Below are 18,261 nucleotides of genomic sequence, written 5' to 3'. Positions count from 1 at the left end.
AAATTAGCCTTATGTGGCTTAGATATTTCAACAGTTTTATGCTGGAACCAGCCAGATTTGGCCTCTCATACCTACCCTACAATATCATTAAAAAAATAAACGATCACATCACCAACATCTCAAAACTATAAGATAATGCATAATTAATTCAAAACAATGTGAATAGATAAGCATTACATTTGACAGAGTAATCTAAAAGTTAAGGGGTTAATCATAGATTCCTTAATATTTGCATAGAGCTACTATTTTGACAGCATACTGAGACCTGCAATGTGGGCCACCAAGAAGTGTTTTGGTTGTCCCAAGTGCATTTTTGAATGTAGTAGTAGTAGTAGTAGTAGTAGTAGTAGTAGTAGTAGTAGTAGTAGTAAACTTAATTTGAAATTTACATACGTGTGAAAATATTAAGAGAACAATGTATTAGTATAAGTATTTCATGCCAGAAAGCTACTTCAAGCTATCTCTCTTCCTTAGCTATTCTTTACTATTGTCACCTCATGTCATCTTATACCATCCAATTCATTCAATTTTTTCATTTTGTTTTATGTTTGTTTTTCCATGCTTGCATGGGTTGGACAAATATGTTATTATCTGAAGCATCTTTTTTACAATTGGGTGTCTGTCCTGACACTAAACCTTTCCTGTTTTCCATGGCTTTGATCAGTTCAGAGTTATAGTAAGAGTCACTTGCTTGATGTATCATGCTGCGGGATTGAAACTGAAACCATATGGTTAGGAAGTGAACTTCTCACCCACACAATAATGTCACTCTCTTTCACAAATACTAAGCATTATCATCCAGAAATATAACATTTCCATATTAGTAGAGTTGTCTGATTAATAATTCTTGCAAAATTTCTCCAGTCATATCCAGGTTCCAATAGATAGGCCTCAGTGTCATAATAAACATGGGTTGGATGGGTTTATAGCTCTTCAGAATTCCTAGTTCTGAACTCTCTCAGTTGTGTCACCCAAGTCTTTGTTAGTTGTTTAGTCCCTAAATCAGCCATGACTGAGCAGATCTATGAACTACCAGTAAACTGGCAGAGTCAGACAGAATGCTCTGCCAATATTTATTTCAACTTTGCAATCTAAGTTCAAATTCAGCCAAGGTGTACTTTGAGTCTCATCCTGTCAGGATTGATAAAAAAAAAACAAAACCAAAGGCAATCAATTGGTAGAATTGTAAGAACAGTAGATTAGATGCCTTGTAAATTTGTTTTGGTTTTTGTAGTCTGATTTCAAGTCCCACCATGGTCTATCTGGGTGGCAGACTTAACCCAATACCCAGTTTAACACCACTACTTGGCTACCTTTAATAGAATCCACTCTATTGCAAGCATTCTGGCCAGGCTTCCAGTTCAAGGACACTTTCCGCCTTCTTTCCCTCCCACCTAAAGTCTCCAAGGCTTTGTAAAAAGTTGAGGGCACTACCTTCCCTCCTGATTAAAAAGATTAAAAAAAAAAAAAACTTCCAGTCATTTTGGAGTTCTTTTCTAAGTCTGTACACAAACATAGCTGTGAGATTAAGTAGCTTGTTTCTCAACCACACAGTCTTGGGTTCAGTCTCACTGCATGGTGCTTTGGGCAAGTGTCTTCAGCTATAGCCCCAACCAACCAAAGACTTGTGAGTGGATTTGGTGAATGGAAACTGATGTAGATATGTGTACATATCATCATCATCATCATCATCGTTTAATGTCCGCTTTCCATGATGATGATGATGATGATGATGATGATGATGATGATATGTACACATATCTACATCAGTTTCCATTCACCAAGTCCACGGTTGGTTGGGGCTATAGCATATATATATATATATATATATCATCATCATCATCATCATCGTCGTTTAACGTCCGCTTTCCATGCTAGCATGGGTTGGACATTTGACTGAGGACTGGTGAAACCAGATGGCAACACCAGGCTCCAATCTAATTTGGCAGAGTTTCTACAGCTGGATGCCCTTCCTAACGCCAACCACTCAGAGAGTGTAGTGGGTGCTTTTACGTGTCACCCGCACGAAAACGGCCACACTCGAAATGGTGTCTTTTATGTGCCACCCGCACAAGCCAGTCCAGGGGCACTGGCAACGATCTAACTCGAAAATCCTACGGGAGCCAGTCAGGCGGTACTGGCAACGGCCACGCTCAAAATGGTGCATCTCATGTGCCACCCGCACAAGAGCCAGTCCAGGGGCACTGGCAACGATCTTACTTGGCTTGCCGGGTCTTCTCACACACAGCACATTTCCAAAGGTCTCGGTCAGTAGTCATCGCCTCGGTGAGGCCCAAAGATATGTGTACATATATATATATATATATATAAGCATCTTGAGAGAAAAGTTGAGCATGAGAGGCATTGACTGTGGTGTGCAAGAGAGATGACTGCACTGGTATGGTCATGTGATGTGCATGGAAAAGGACAGCTCTGTAAAGAAGTTCCAATCTCTAACTGTGGAGGGAACTTGTGATAGAGGTAGACCCAGGAAGACATGGGATGAGGTGGTGAAGCATGATTTTCAAATTTTGGGCCTCACAGAGGCAATGACTAGTGACCGAGACCTTTGGCGATATGCAATGCTTGAGAACACCCATCAAGCCAAGGGAAAACATAGTTGTGGCCGATGCTGGTGTCACATAACTGGCACATAAAAAGCACCTTTTGAGCATTGGGCCTTACGGAGGCAATGTGGCCAAAGCTAATAGCACGTGAAAAGCTCCTTTTAAGTGCTGGGCTTCACGGAGGCAATGACAAATAACCAAGACCATGTCATTATATTGTGTGTGTGCATGCATGTGTTGTGCGCATGTGTGTGCACTGTCATGTCTTGACATTGTGTGATGGTTGTCAACCAGTTTTATGTGAAACACATGTCTGGCTATGGGGAAATATTAGTTTGCTTGGAAACAGGTAAAGGTTGGCAACAGGAAGCACACTCAGATGTAGAATATCTGTCTCAACAAACTGTCTGACCTATGCAAGCCTGGATAAATGAACATTGATGATGATGAGTGTACTCCAAACTGCATAATCCAACATGTTATTTTAGCAGTGGGACTTTGTGAGAGATTTGGCAGCTTCTCACTGGCTCATCTTCCTTAGTTTACTACTGCCATAGGCATCTCATGCTGGCAACACTAAGTAGTAATGTTACATTTCTGATTTACATTTACTTGCAGGAATATTCAGAAAGTTTAGTGTTTGAGAAAGTAGAGCGAAGCTGTCTAAGGAGTCCATTTAGAAGTTTTTCTGCAAGAACCAACAAATCCAAACTTTGCATTTATAAAAGCAATAAAGAATTAGTTAAGCAAAGTAGCAGTGAAGTAAGTATTAAACAACATTTTCTATAAATATTTGAAGACTTGAATAACAGACATCACCATTATCACCTCTACAGCCATTATGTTTAGCCACACATGATATGAGTGTAACAGAAATAAACAGGAAACTAAATGAAAACAGGTGTTAAGTCACCTTTGTTTTGTACCAGAGGTTATGGAGGTTCTTATGAATACATTTGGCAACATGAGGAAAATACAAATGTAGATACTGCAGTACATCATCATCATTTTCCATGCTGTCATGGATTGGTTCAACAACATCACTGTATTCCTCACAAAATTTACACAATGATCTTACATTTATATCTCATCCCACCACTCCCTAGGCAAGGCTTCATGACTCCAACTTTTACATCAAAAACCAACATACCCAGCTTCAAATAAATACACTAGTCATCATCATTATCATCATCATCATCATCATTTCCTCCATGCTGGTATGGGTTGTTGGATTGGTCCACGGACAGCATCATGTTCCAATGTCTTACTTTGGCATGGTTTCTATGCTTAATGCTTTTCCTTACACCAACCACTATACAGAGTATACTGGGTGTATTTTTCATGCCACCAGCACAAGTGAGGTTACTGTGCATCTTGCAAAATTACAAACCCCAGGAGAGGTGGCTTTATGCTTGGAGATGAGGGGTTAAGGTATGAGAGAAGGGCCAGAGCAGAACACGTTTTTTGTAGTAGAGTGGGGGGGGGGGGCACGTAGCTACTCACATTTGAGATGTGAGGCAAGGAATGTTCAGGATTGAGTGAAGAAGAGATAAAAAGAGGTGATGGGGTATATGTGTGGACTTTCAAAGTGTGAGGTGAGTAGCACTATGGTGGGGACAGAAAAACTTACACAGTGGATATATATGATATCTTCTGTAACCAAAGAATTCCTTAAAATTTACATAATTTCAACTACCATCTGCAAAGCTACCTAAAAGTTCATGTAGTCCTTTGTAGTGGTTCTTCATGGGTAGGCAGGTAAATATCAAGAAAGTTCATACTTGAACCTCACAAGTAAGAGGGTGGAGAACACAAGTAAACCTTTACAGCTGTTTCTGTGGTTTGGTGCTCATTAAGTGCAGTATTGTGCATTGTAAATACATATATATGAAGTAGATTAGCATTAGCAAATGTACATGAAAATAGGGTGAGTGTTCATACAATTTAAACTCACTTTTGTATAAGTATTTTATAAAAGCTTTGATGCATTTCACAACAGCCTGTCCATCTTATATCTTGTTCTATTGTATTTTCATTAACTCAATTTGTAATTTGCCTGGATTCCATCTCCCTTTATCTGTCATTGGGTTTTAGGTATATGGTCTGGTCTGGGCACTAATTGTCTGTATCTATTATATGCGTTTTTTTTTGGGGGGGGGGGGGATATTCTCACCCATTATTTATTTATTTATATATATATATATATATATATATATATATATATATATATACATATAAATACTAGCAGAGATACCCGGCGTTGACCGTGTTACATGCAATTGAAGGATGAGACTTTTCTCTTATATATTCTGTAAGGAACTGGAATAGATATGATTCGAATTTCATCAAAATTGCACATGAGGGTTCTTTCTCTCTTTACACACCCTAAAAAAATTCTAATCATGAGACATGTATCCCAAAATATTAATCTTTATGCACATATTCCAACCACAGGGAAATATTACCTTGCTTGGAAACAAGTGGGGATTGGCTACAGGATGAAGGGTAGCTAGTCATAAAAAAATCAAATCTGCCTTGAGGAATTCTGTCAAACCATTGTTAAAGTAACAATGAGGATGATGATGATGATGTGTATGGAAAGGCGCCATCCTTTTGTTTGTTCTTTTCAATTTAACCTTCAGGACCTCACCTCCTCACCACAAAACAGACACACAGCATTATATACAAATGACATCACAGATATCACATTGCATCATTCCCTAGATAGATGCTTCATGTCATCAAACACCAAGCTCTCTTCTTACTAGCCCCATCTTCACCACAAAAGCTTCAATCTTCTAATAAAATCAAGCATTAACATAACATACACACATTATACATGCATGACAGCAACAAAAAATACAAAACAATCCCAAAACTTACCAGAAGTCCTTTACATGTTCCAACTTCTTGCTTGGTTGAGAAAAGTTTTCTTTTTCCATTTGTCTATAATACATTGAATTTTGCTGGATGTTGTTCTCTGTAAATATGCAGAGTATTGTTATTTCTTAAAAAATAAATGGATGATATAAATGGAGCATGTATGTATGTGAGAGAGAGTGTGTGCATGTGTGCATATATATATATATATATATATATATATATATATGATGATTAAGGTTTTCAGAAAGTAATTGCGTTTTTTCACCTCTATGAAATATAAATCAACTAATCACATCAGAGCCAAGGTCAAATGGGTGGGAACTGTCTAGAAATAGTATATCATCTCTTCTGTCCGGTAGAGTGTCATTCAGTTATTTCGGTAATTAACCTCTTAGAGAATAAGAACTTTATGAAAGAACATATTTGTCATTGCTTACTGTATGAGTTTTGAAAGAAAAGTACTGCTACAGAAGCAATGAAAACGTTTGTGAAGTGTATCTAGATGCAGTGAAAGCTTGTGCATGTCAGCTGGGGTTTAAAAGGTTTAAAGATGGCAACAGTGACACATCCAACAAGCCTTGCCCAGGAAAATGACCCACTCTGAAGGACAACCTTTTGAATGAGACTGTTGTATCAGATCTACGTCAAAGCATCAGAGATTTTGCACAAAAATTTAATGTGTCATGTTCAACTATCCATGAACATCTCAAGCAAATTGGGAAAATATGCAAAGTAGGAATTTGGGTTCCCCATGAGCTTACACTTGAGAACCAAACACAACGTTCCACCATTTGCAGCAGTCTTCTAACCAGTTTTTTCTACAGTCATTGTTACAGGTGATGAAAAATGGGTTTTGCATCACAACAGAAAATGAAAAAGACAATGGTTATCACGTAACAAGAGGGCAGTGTCAACACCAAAACCAGCATTTTGCCTGGCAGGCTAATGACTCTGCCAGCTCACCACCTTGTTGTTGTTGTTGTTGATGGTGATGATGATGATGGTGATAAAATGAGGTGTGAAATAAAAAAGACTGGAAAAGAGTGCCCTGGTGTATCCCACTTGTAAGGTATCTTGCAAAAGGCTTTACTGTGGCATTAGGGCTGTTAAATAGTTATTGATGAATAACATTTGCTGGGCTATGTGTTACAATCAGACATTTTGCATTAAAATTTAATGTGTCATGTTCAACTATCCATGAACATCTCAAGTAAATTAGGAAAATATGCAAAGAGGGAATTGGGGTCCCACATGAGCTTACACTTGAGAACCGAACACAATGTTTCACAATCTGCAGCAGTCTTCTAACCAGGAATAACAACCTGTTATTTCTGCAGTGCATTGTTACAGGTGATGAAAAATGGGTTTTGCATCACAAAAGAAAACAATGGTTATCATGTAATTGTTTTTTGCCAGTACCAAAAACAAAACAAGAACTCCATCCACAAACATACTTGCTCTGTGTTTGGTGAAATATGAAAAGTATTGTCCATTATAAGCCACTGGTACATTGAAGGATCATCAATACAGATGTCTATTGCCAATAACCTGATTGTGTAAATGAGAAATTTATGATGAAAGTGGCCAGCTTTGGTAGACAGGAAAGGTGTTATTCTCTATCATGACAGTTCACAGCCACACTCTTCAAAACAAACCCAAGAAAAAATAAGATCATTAGGATGGGAAATTCTTCCACATCCTCCATATTCATCTGACTTAGCACCTATGGATTTCTATCTGTTCCAATCACTAGAACATTTTATAAGAGGCAAAACATTCAGAAACAGAAAGTTAAAAACAGTCTTTCAGACTTTTTTCAGAAAAAGAAATAGGTTTCTTTGAATGTGGCATAAATTTATGCCTAAGCAAAAAATTCTTCATCTCTTCCAGGCTAAACAGGTCTACAATCCTTCTGTCTGACAGACACCAGTGCCAGCAGTTTGGGCAAGTGCCTCACCAATGCTGGGCTGGTGTGCTTTCTTTGCACATGGCTGTGATGACTGCCTACAAGCACAGCTACAAGAAGATTGCCTGTGTTTCCTATGGGAAGAGCTGGCCTTGATCCTCTCCTCAAACTGGATGACATGCACTGGGTGTTGCCTCTTGACATGCGACTTCAAGTTGTAGAGGCTCACTGTTTGTCTTTTAATGGTGGTCTCCTTGGGCTGACACATGACGCACCGGAAGAACACACACACACACACACACACATATATATATATATATACACACACACACACACGATTTTTATGTCATTTATTTACAATGCATTTTTTCATTATATATATATATATATATACATATATATATATATATATATAACGAAACAGAGAAATTGACATATAGACATCAATTTATTAAAACAAATCCTGTTTCAAACAATATGAAACTCATTGTATGAAATTGCATTTGTTTTAATAAATTGATTTCTCCGTTTTCATTTTCTTACACATAAATGAAAATATGAATCCAGGTAAAAAAAAAAATCACAGTAATAAAGTCACATAGGTTTTGTCCGGATCCCATAAATTAATTGTGACTTTATTACCAATCACCGATAAGATACCTATATCCAGTAATCTTCCAGTTTAGGGAGGTAAAAAAAGTAAATAAAAATACAAGGGAAATAACTTAACGTCTAACTAGTATTATCCGTATAAATAAATCACACACGTGATTGAAAGTTAACTGTTTATATATAAATCACACACGTGATTGAATATCATTGTACCGGCTGCACAACAACTTATGGTAATCTTCCAGTATAGGGAAATAACGGTCAAACTAAAGCGTTTGACCCGAGCTCAAAAATAAAAATTAAAAAATTGTGTAATAGGTGTAAAAGAACTTGCTGTGAACGAATATGAAGAAAAAAATGCGCGCTCGCGAACGGGTGGGGTGGGGAGAGTACGGATAATACTAGTAAGACGTTAAGTTATTTCCCTTGTATTTTTATTTACTTTTTTTACCTCCCTAAACTGGAAGATTACCCCTATATCCATCAATGCGAAGCTAACATCTTTCAGTATTTCATTGATACACTGGATAAAACCGGGGAATTTGGATGCTGACATCCCTTTCAGAGGTATTTATATCCTTCAAATAATTATATAATATACATGTATAGGTGGAGGGCGAGGTTTGCAGGAATATATCTATCTTAATCTTCTAAGCTCGGAAAGTAAAAATTTGAGAAGCTTTTTTCGAAGTTATGAGAAACTGTCATAACTTGGAGGAGCGACTGTAGGAGCATAAAAGTTAACTAAGCGTTAATTAGCCATACATGTTCGAATCAAGCACTACAAGTGAGATTAGTTAGTAAATAGAACCAACATAACTGGTTGCGGAATAAATATGAAAATGTTTTCGTTAGAAATATCACTCACATGTTTATTTGACCACATGTTTTGCAATGTTTTATAATCGAATGGTGACATTTGAATGTCGTCCACACAATGCAGGTCGGCCCCTACTTCGACGAGATAATTCGCTACCTTATCATGTCCATAAATGAAAGCTTCATGAAGTGGTGTTTTCATTCTTTTGTCCTTAGCGTTGACGTCGGCTCCGTTTTCAATAAATATTTTCACAAACATAAACAAACCATTCTTTGCAGCATAATGGAGTGGAGTGGCACCATTCACATCTTTGGAGTTGACACTACCTTTCGAATTAATAATATATTGAACTATTTGTAAGTGACCTTGGTCAATAGCTAATATCAATGGAGTTTTACGATGTGATTTTCTTTCCAGTAATTCTGACTCTTCTTTCAACATTTTCACTATATCTGCGCTACCGGCTTGTGTGGCAATATTGATGGGAGCCTTACGATTCCTAGTCAATAGTTTAATGTTAGCTCCGTAATCGATAAGCAATTTTGCCGCAGGGTAACTTCTGACGGCACAGGCTGTGTGTAATGGACTACGACCCAACAGTTTTTCTTTGGTATCGATATTTACAGAAGTTTGTCTCAATATTTGCCTGCATATTTCTGCATTCCCAACAGAAGCAGACACGTTGAGTATAGTTTTATCGGCTTTATCCTTCATCAAAAGGTTGGCGCCATTATTTATGAGAATTTTGCTCATTTCAGGCTGGTTCATCTGGATGGCAAGTTGAAGAGGAGATTGTTCAAATTTATTTATTTGGTTGATATTCGCACCGAATTCCAACAAAATACTGACAATTGTTTTATGACCGCTAATCACTGCCATATGTAGTGGTGCCATACCAGATTCGTCGCATTTGTTAACCAAAGCTCCATTTTCTAAAAGGAACCGTACTGCTTCCAGTTTATTTATCGTTACCATTTTCTGGAGTAGTGTTTTACCTGTCTTTCGTACACATATTTCATTAACTTGTGCTCCTTTTTCGATAAATTGACTTGCTATTTTCATATGTCCATAAAGCAAGGCATAACTTAACGGTGTATAGCCTTTGTTATTTCTTGCCTTAATATTGAGGTCTAGCTCCAGCATCTTTTTCAAACACTCCATCCTGCTTTTCTGAATACTAGTGTGTAAAGGAGTTTCTCCATTGGAGTCAATCGTTGTGCAAATATCTGCCGGGCTAACTAGAGTCTTCATAAAAGAATCAAACTCTGTAATTGGGCCATAGTTAATAATTTCCGATAACTTCGTTGCTGTTACCTCTAAATGTGTAAACTTAAACTTTTTCAGCATCGAAAAGGTTCTTCGCCCAGACAACTGAAAAATGAAGCGTTATCTTTATGCCTGATAGAATCCTTTGTCTTGGAACTATTTGCCATTATTCGCTATCCCCACACTAAAAGCGTTTTAAATAAAAATGTCAAATCATTTCATAATTTTATCGTAGTTGTAGATAACTACTTTATCGCTTGAGAAGTTTCTACAGTGAAAATGAATTAATCTTTAGTTTGTTTTTGCAGTCTGATATTAAATACGGCATCAGTAATAAATAATCTAGCGCCATTTTGTTTGCTGCAACATATAATCTTTTAAATATACTAAGTTTATATCGTCCAAATATTAAACGTATTTGTTGATAAATTCTTTATGCAAATAATAAATTCGAAGATTTTTTTTTCTCTCCTGTTTTAAGCTGTAACAGTTAAACCGTTATTATCGTGTGTTCATAAAGACTTCGTTCTGGCGTTTCTCAATGACATATTTTCCTTTTTATTTTTTTATTTTAGAACATATTCGTTGCTTCAGCCATTTTAAACTTCGTCTAATTATTTATTTTGATCTGGTCGATCAATAAACAAAATATTTTTGGAATTATTTGTTTAACATTTTATATTTTCATATTTGGCTTTACTGTCCGAGGGGGGGGGGGGGGTGAAATAATGTTCTGAAAAGCGGGGTTGTAAATATGATTGGAGGATTATTGAACATTTAATGGCAAGGACTGTGAGGTACATTTTGTTACAGTGACAAACCATGTCCAGATTGTCTTTCATACAACATTGATTCGTAGACACATAGTTACACATTTTCTGGGAGTGGTTGTATTGACTGGTAAGGTACTTTATCAAATCCTCTGAGAGATGGGTTCAGCTTGTTTATTGGTCTGATACTCAGATCCAAGAAAGCAGGGTTATCTGTAAATTTCTGACTGGAAGTAGCGGAGATCTCTTTGCTTCCCAGGTGGGACCCAAAAGCAACCTTGTGTCACCTTGCAAAATTTGTCTTGGCGATCCTGGCAATATATCCCAAATGTGGGAATAATGTTTACCTTGGGTTTCACCCAAGCTTTGTAGAAGGTCATGAAGTTGTTGTGAGAAGTACTTTTCATTTCTGAAGAGAAAGGCAAGTCTTAGTGATTCACTCTTTGCTAAGTTGAGGATGTACATTCTTTAAGAAAGAAATCCTCATTGATGGTAAGATCTAGCATTAGGAGCAACCTTGTATTTTTCTAGTTGCTTGTTCTTCAGGTTTGGGACAATAGAGTCTTAGTGGTGGTGAAAGACTCCATTGAAAGATATGTTAGCAGTTTCTGTATAAGTTTTAGCATCTGGTATCTAGGTTATGTGTGGATAACCCTTGGATTTGAAAGGTTAGGGAGGAATGAAGAATATTATTATCTGTGTAAGACCAGGTGTTCATGGAAGTAATGTCAAAAAGGTCATTGATGAATTGAGGGAAGGATGTATGTCGGATGGGTGGGACTAAATCAAATCTTGAACACATTAGAGTTGATAGCGGGAGGTTGGAGTGAGTACAATTAGTACATGCTTGTGTGATCTGACAGGAAGCTGTCAAATGAAAGAGATGAGAAATGAACAGCATCCATAGACATGCAATTCTAGTAAGAGATTTACGTGTCAGGCCTGGTCAAAAGCTTTACTGTCAAGGCCAACAATATTGTTTCTACCTAACACATTTCTCGAGGGTGAGAACTCACTAATGACTGACATAAAGGAGATTTAGCTTCACAAAGGCCTTATTGGCTCTCCATGCACTTTTTGGTACTATATTTCTGTTGAAATACACTTTGTTTCAATTAATTTTGAAAATAATGAAGATATTAGTAGAATAACTTTGTCATTATTAAGTTGATGTTTGGAATATAAATTAACATGAAATTTCGATGGAATCTATTAATTTAGATTTCTTTAAAACAGGAATTTTATTTCACAGAACTGAGGACATTCTTGGACTGATTTGTTATAAAAAGAATTAAGGAGAGAGATTAAAGGTGATGAAAGTTGTTGTTCATAGGTGTTTCCATTACTTATGAGATGTTGAGAATGAGTATGGTTGGATGATAGTTGGCAGGATCAAATGAGTCGACTATCTTAGGAGGGGAACATACTATACATATCTCCAAAAATTTATATCCTTGCAAAGTAAGAGAAATTTGTATATGTAGAGTGGAGTTGCATGTAAAGTGAGCTGCAACTGTGTTCACTTTAGAGTACTGCTTATAGAAGAAACATAATGGATGAGAAGTGATGGGATGGAGGATTCCACATAGTTGGAACCAAAGCAATTAACTGCAGTTTGGGTGGTGTTGGTCATAGATGTATATAGAGGAATGAAAAATATTGTAGAGTCCAATCCATGCCAGCATGAAAGAAGGATGTTAAATGATGATGATGATAATGATTGTGATAAATTTAGTTGCTACTTTGGCAGCATTAGTATGAGATGAGTGTGAGAGAACTGAGACAAGTTGTGGACATTGAAGTTACCAAAGACAATGACTTCAGAGAGGTTTGAGGTGAGGAGTATGTTGTCAAGGAGAGATGTAGTTAGAGAAAAAAATCAGATTAAATATATCTATTGGCGCAAGAGTGGCTGTGTGCTAAGAAGCTTGCTTCCCGCACATGCGTCACCCAGAGTGTAATTGGTTTCTCATTTGTGTTGGACGTTGTTTTTTTGGCTGCTTCGAGGGAAGAGACGATGTACTCAGACCTTAGCCACACAGCCACACCTACACCTATGTTTATAAAATCAAAAAACAGCACGGCACCCATGGCTTTCAGAAACATGTTTTTATACTCAGAACTGTAGAAGTATAGAATAAACAGCCTGTATCAATTGTTAGATGTTAATAGACTGCATCCTTCAAACATTCCATGCTTTCTAATATTTGCCAACACTACATCTAACACTTATATGAATCCTTTCCTCTTTATGGCTCTTTCAAAGTTCACTTTTTTGTCTGTGTATATTATGTATGTACTTTTGGCTATCATTGTTGTCTTTCTTTGCTTTCTGCTGTTTTCTCTCTCTCTCTCTTTTACTCTTTTTTTCTCTGATAAGTTGTGAGGCACCTTAACACTGTTATATAGTCAGCTGCTCATCATTATCATCATCATTAAGACAGTGAGCTGGCAGAATCGTTAACATGCTAGAAAAAATTCTTGCCAGCATTTTGTCCATCTAAGTTCAAATTCTGCCACGGTCGAATTTGCCTTTCAACCTTTCAGGATCAATGAAATAAGTACCAGTTGAGCACTGGGGTTGATGTAATCGACAAGCATTCCCCCCTCCACCACCACCAAAATTTCAGGTCTTATGCTTATCACATAAAGGATTATATATTTTACATAAATACATGCACACACAAACATTCACATTCCTCCCTTTTACACACACGCACAGTTGAAACGCTGTTTGATTTTTGTTTCACCATTGACTTTTTCACCATCCCACTTCCATCGGTAGATCACCCCTTCCTTTCTCATTCATATGTTGTGACAGAGAAAGAAGACGCATGACACTCTCTTTGCCACTGCCTCTCTCTCGTTGCTATTACTTTCTCTTACTCCCTCTCAGTCATGGCTATTATTCTCACTTCTTCACTGAATTACTATTTTCTCTAACTCTCCCTTCACCATCCTGTATGATTTTGGACAAATATATAAATATAGGTGCAGGAGTGGCTGTGTGGTAAGTAGCTTGCTTACCAAACTACATGGTTTCAGGTTCAGTCCAACAGTGTGGCACCTTGGGCAAGTGTCTTCTACTATAGCCTCAGGCTGACCAAAGCCTTGTGAGTGAATCTGTTAGATGGAAACTGAAAGAAGCCCATCGTGTATATATATATGAGTGTGTGTGTCTGTGTTTGTCCCCCCAACATCACTTGACCACCGACGCTGGTGTGTTTATATCCCTGTAACTTAGCAGTTTAAAAAAGAGACCGATAGAATAAGTACTAGGCTTACAAAGAATAAATCCTGAGGTCGATTTGCTCGACTAAAGGCAGTGCTCCAGCATGGCCACAGTCAAATGACTGAAACAAGTAAAAGAAAAAAGAATAAAAGAATACAAATATATAAAAACACTATGCTCCTTATTATATTAGGAGATTATTATTATACAAGGAAAGTTTTTCTGTTTAGTTGAAGAGCTATTCATCTAAACTCTATATCTGTGTTTCTCAACTTCTTTTGTCCTTCACCTAAAATTGGATTTTTCACTTCCATCCCCCCTCCCACCCTCACCCTGAAAAGAAAAGATGCATGTATTCCAGCATGAATGAACAAGGTTAGTGTATAGTATTATATATCAATCACACCATTTTCTGTGCTGGCATGGTTTGGACAATTTGCCTGGAACCAATGAGTTAAGAGAACTATGCTGAGCTCCAATGTCTACTTTGACTTAGATTCTATGGCTGCATGCTCTTCCTAATTGCAACCACAGAGTGTACCAAGTGCTTTTTCTGTGCTGCTGGCACTAGTGAGGTCATCAAGTAACTCATAAGACAAGACCCCTCAACTGAATGGAGTGTATTATTAAGGGAGATGGCTTTACGGTAGGAGTTGAAGAGTTAAAGTATGATAGAGGGACAGGAACAGATGTGTTGTTGTAGAGGAGATACATGACTATCCCAGTAGGAAAGAGAGAAAGATGGTGGTGAAGGTGTCAGGATATACCTATAAGGTACAGGATGGGAAATATAAGAGAAGCAGAACAGGATCAGACAGGGTGAATGGGTAGGTAAAGTTACATGCACACGTGTGTGTTATATATTAGGTACTGGTGTGGCTGTGTGGTTGAGCGGTTGCTTCTCAACCATGTGCTCTCAGGTTCAGTCCTCTTGTGCTACACCTTAGGCAGGTGACTTCTACTATAATCTTAGGTTGATGAAGCCTAATGAGTGAGTTTGGTAGACAGAAACCCATAGTGTGTGTGTGTGTGTGTGCATGTGCTCATGTCTATTTGTGTCTGAGTTCCCTTGTCTTGACATCATGTGATGGGTGTAAACAAGCATCACCATCATACAAGTGGCATTTTCTATTCCCCCATGAGAAATATGTCTAACCATGGGGAAATATTACCTTGCCTGGAATCAAGTGAGTGTTGGTTATAAGAAGAGCATCCAGCTATAGAAAATTTGCCTCAGTAAATTCCAGAAAAGTGGATATTAAAAAATTGAAGATGATATCATCATCATCATTTTAACATCCACCTTTCTATGATTAAATGGGTCAGACAGAATTTGTTGAGGCAGATTTTCTAAAGTTGCATGTTCTTTCTGTCACTAACCCTCACTTGTTTCAAAGTAAAGTAATATTTCTCCATGGCTAAGCATGTTTTCACAGAAGTTAAGAAATGAAGGTCACCACTGGTATGATGGTGATGCTCATTTATGACAATAATGCAATGTCTAGACAAAGAGACATCAACTCACACACACACATGATAAGCTTCATTCAGTTTCCATCAACCAAATTCATTCACAAGGCTTTGATCAGCCCAAGTCTATACAGTAGGAGACATTTTCCCAAGGTGCCATAAAGTGGTCAGGAAGCAAGTTTCTCATCCACGTAGCCATACAGAAAAGTATAAATTTCATACGCAGATCATGATTTAATTACTTCCAACAGCTATTTTATGATTTATCTGTGAAATCCATTTTTTTTTTTGCCCTTTATTCTAAATATATTTTGCTCTTAAAGAACATTTTAGCTAATTATATGTAGACATACAAGCTGTTTCCACTGGATTTACTGCAGTTATAATGTGCTGGCCTCTAATGATCTATTCTGAATTGAACTATCAATTACTGTCAATATATATATTTTTTATACCTTATGCATCATCTCTTTACACACACACACACACACATTATATATGTGTGTGTACTTATCTCTTTTGATATCAACCTGTGTGACACTGCTTTTGTCTTGTAACACAAAAATACAAAATTGAGCATTTTGAAGTGTTTGTATTTAAGTATAAGCCTTCTAATCATAATTTTCATGCTAAGTTGTTTCAAAGACCAGCTTTGATGATGTTGGGTTTTGTTATGTTGCTGAATCCATAATGGATAATGTACTTTATTTTAGATAAGGTCATAAGAGAGTTATAGCAATTTGAAAAAAAAGGCAGGAAACAGAATTTTCAAAAGACTAGATATGCTTCAGATGCACTTTTTATTTATTTGAAAGATTTTGGAGTTTGGACCAGAATATCTATAATGCTGAAACCAAACGAATTATTGTAATTTGAATTTCTCTTGTTTTGCATTCAGTGCCAGGTTTATTTATAGATTGGTAGGCTGAAGCTTAGAGCCTCAAAATTTAGGTATATATATTTTTGGCACTTTCATATCACTTGCAGTGATGTTGCTGCTGAGTTTTCAACCATAGTGCTTATGTTTCTCAGGTCAGGACCATGGCTTACCAGACTGCCAGTTACAAAAAAATTTGTCACCATGCAAATATGACTCAACCAATCAGACTGGTGTGTAGCCAAGTGAGTTGGAATCTTCCATGATAGGTATTCTCAATTTTTCTACTTGTTCTGCCTGGAACGGTCTGAGATGTTCAAAGCTATGTCAGGCACTTTGTCTTTAATTTGTTCTTAATAATTATGAACTGTCTTCATATTGCTATTCAGTATATTATGTATTGAAAACTTGTACTTATTCCATTTTATATTTCTTGAATACTGTTCTATTTATTCAACTGTTATTTAATAGGGTGTTCAGGAAGTAATTGGGTTTTACCAGAAAGGATATAAAAACAAGTGTAAACCACTTATATCTGAATAGTTTTAATCAAGTATGTAATCACTATCGTTTTCAATGACTGCAGCCAAATGGAGAAGTAACTTTTTTATACTATGTTCAAAGAAACCTATTTCTTTTTCTGGAAAAAAGTCTGAAAGACTGTTTTCAACTTCCTCTCTGTTTCTGAATGTTTTGCCTCTTATAAAATGTTCTAGTGATTGGAACAGATAGAAATCCATAGGTGCAAGTCAGATGAGTATGGAGGATGTGGAAGAATTTCCCATCCTAATGATCTTATTTTTTCTTGGGTTTGTTTTGAAGAGTGTGGCTGTGAACTGTCATGATAGAGAATAACACCTTTCCTGTCTACCAAAGCTGGCCACTTTCATCATAAATTTCTCATTTACACAATCAGGTTATTGGCAATAGACATCTGTATTGATGATCCTTCAATGTACCAGTGGCTTATAATGGACAATACTTTTCATATTTCACCAAACACAGAGCAAGTATGTTTGTGGATGGAGTTCTTGTTTTGTTTTTGGTACTGGCAAAAAACAATTACATGATAACCATTGTTTTCTTTTGTGATGCAAAACCCATTTTTCATCACCTGTAACAATGCACTGCAGAAATAACAGGTTGTTATTCCTGGTTAGAAGACTGCTGCAGATTGTGAAACATTGTGTTCGGTTCTCAAGTGTAAGCTCATGTGGGACCCCAATTCCCTCTTTGCATATTTTCCTAATTTACTTGAGATGTTCATGGATAGTTGAACATGACACATTAAATTTTAATGCAAAATGTCTGATTGTAACACATAGCCCAGCAAATGTTATTCATCAATAACTATTTAACAGCCCTAATGCCACAGTAAAGCCTTTTGCAAGATACCTTACAAGTGGGATACACCAGGGCACTCTTTTCCAGTCTTTTTTATTTCACACCTCATTTTATCACCATCATCATCATCACCATCAACAACAACAACAACAAGGTGGTGAGCTGGCAGAGTCATTAGCCTGCCAGGCAAAATGCTGCTAATCATTTCAAACATGTTTACATTTTAAGTTCAAATTCTGCCAAGGTCAACTTTACCTTTCATCCTTTCGATGTTGATAAAATAAGGTACCAGTTGAGCACTGGAGTGGATGTAATCAATTTATCCCCTTCCTCAAAATTGCTGGTCTTGTGCCTATAGTAGAAAGTATTGTTGTTATTCTACCAGTCTGTATTAAAGAGGCAGTGTCCGTAACTAATTCAAATTGACAAAGCTAACATTATTGATGATCAATTTAAACTTAACAATGGCAATATATAGACAGATGGCACCCTTCTCCATCTGATTTTGTTATTC

At 37.0% G+C, this 18,261-nt stretch overlaps 2 protein-coding genes across 6 annotated transcripts in view; one reads left to right on the top strand and one right to left on the bottom strand.

Annotated features, from left to right (window-relative positions):
* The window catches only part of LOC106880008 (uncharacterized), a 112,521-nt gene that overhangs the window by 61,015 nt on the left and 33,245 nt on the right, over nt 1-18,261 (top strand). For all 5 annotated transcript variants that reach the window (XR_008265012.2, XR_008265009.2, XR_008265010.2 and 2 more), the window contains exon 19: nt 3,186-3,329. Coding sequence is in view for 2 of the 5 variants with exons in the window: in XM_052971053.2 (XP_052827013.1) it covers nt 3,186-3,329 (144 nt within the window). In the remaining 3 variants the exon portion in view is untranslated. The remainder of the gene's footprint in view (nt 1-3,185; nt 3,330-18,261) is intronic.
* Nucleotides 5,451-10,271, bottom strand: LOC106879999 (uncharacterized). The gene is made up of 2 exons (XM_014929787.3): nt 8,837-10,271; nt 5,451-5,547 (listed from the first exon to the last, which is right to left on the bottom strand). The coding sequence occupies exons 1-2, from the start codon at nt 10,133-10,135 to the stop codon at nt 5,461-5,463; spliced, it is 1,386 nt and encodes a 461-aa protein (XP_014785273.2). The 5' UTR covers nt 10,136-10,271; the 3' UTR covers nt 5,451-5,460.

Source organism: Octopus bimaculoides, chromosome 10 (genome assembly GCF_046866305.1).
Source record: "Octopus bimaculoides isolate indiv1 chromosome 10, ASM4686630v1, whole genome shotgun sequence".
Classification (NCBI taxonomy): domain Eukaryota; kingdom Metazoa; phylum Mollusca; class Cephalopoda; order Octopoda; family Octopodidae; genus Octopus; species Octopus bimaculoides.
This window is presented reverse-complemented; position numbering and strand designations above follow the sequence as displayed.

What these genes read in the sequence shown, in the direction of transcription:
- LOC106879999 (XM_014929787.3), bottom strand. Translation starts at nt 10,135, where the DNA reads ATGCTGAAAAAGTTTAAGTTTACACATTTAGAGGTAACAGCAACGAAG. An exon ending in ACATGTGGTCAAATAAACAT is followed by an intron (nt 5,548 to 8,836) that starts GTGAGTGATATT and finishes GCATATTTACAG; the next exon opens with AGAACAACATCCAGCAAAAT.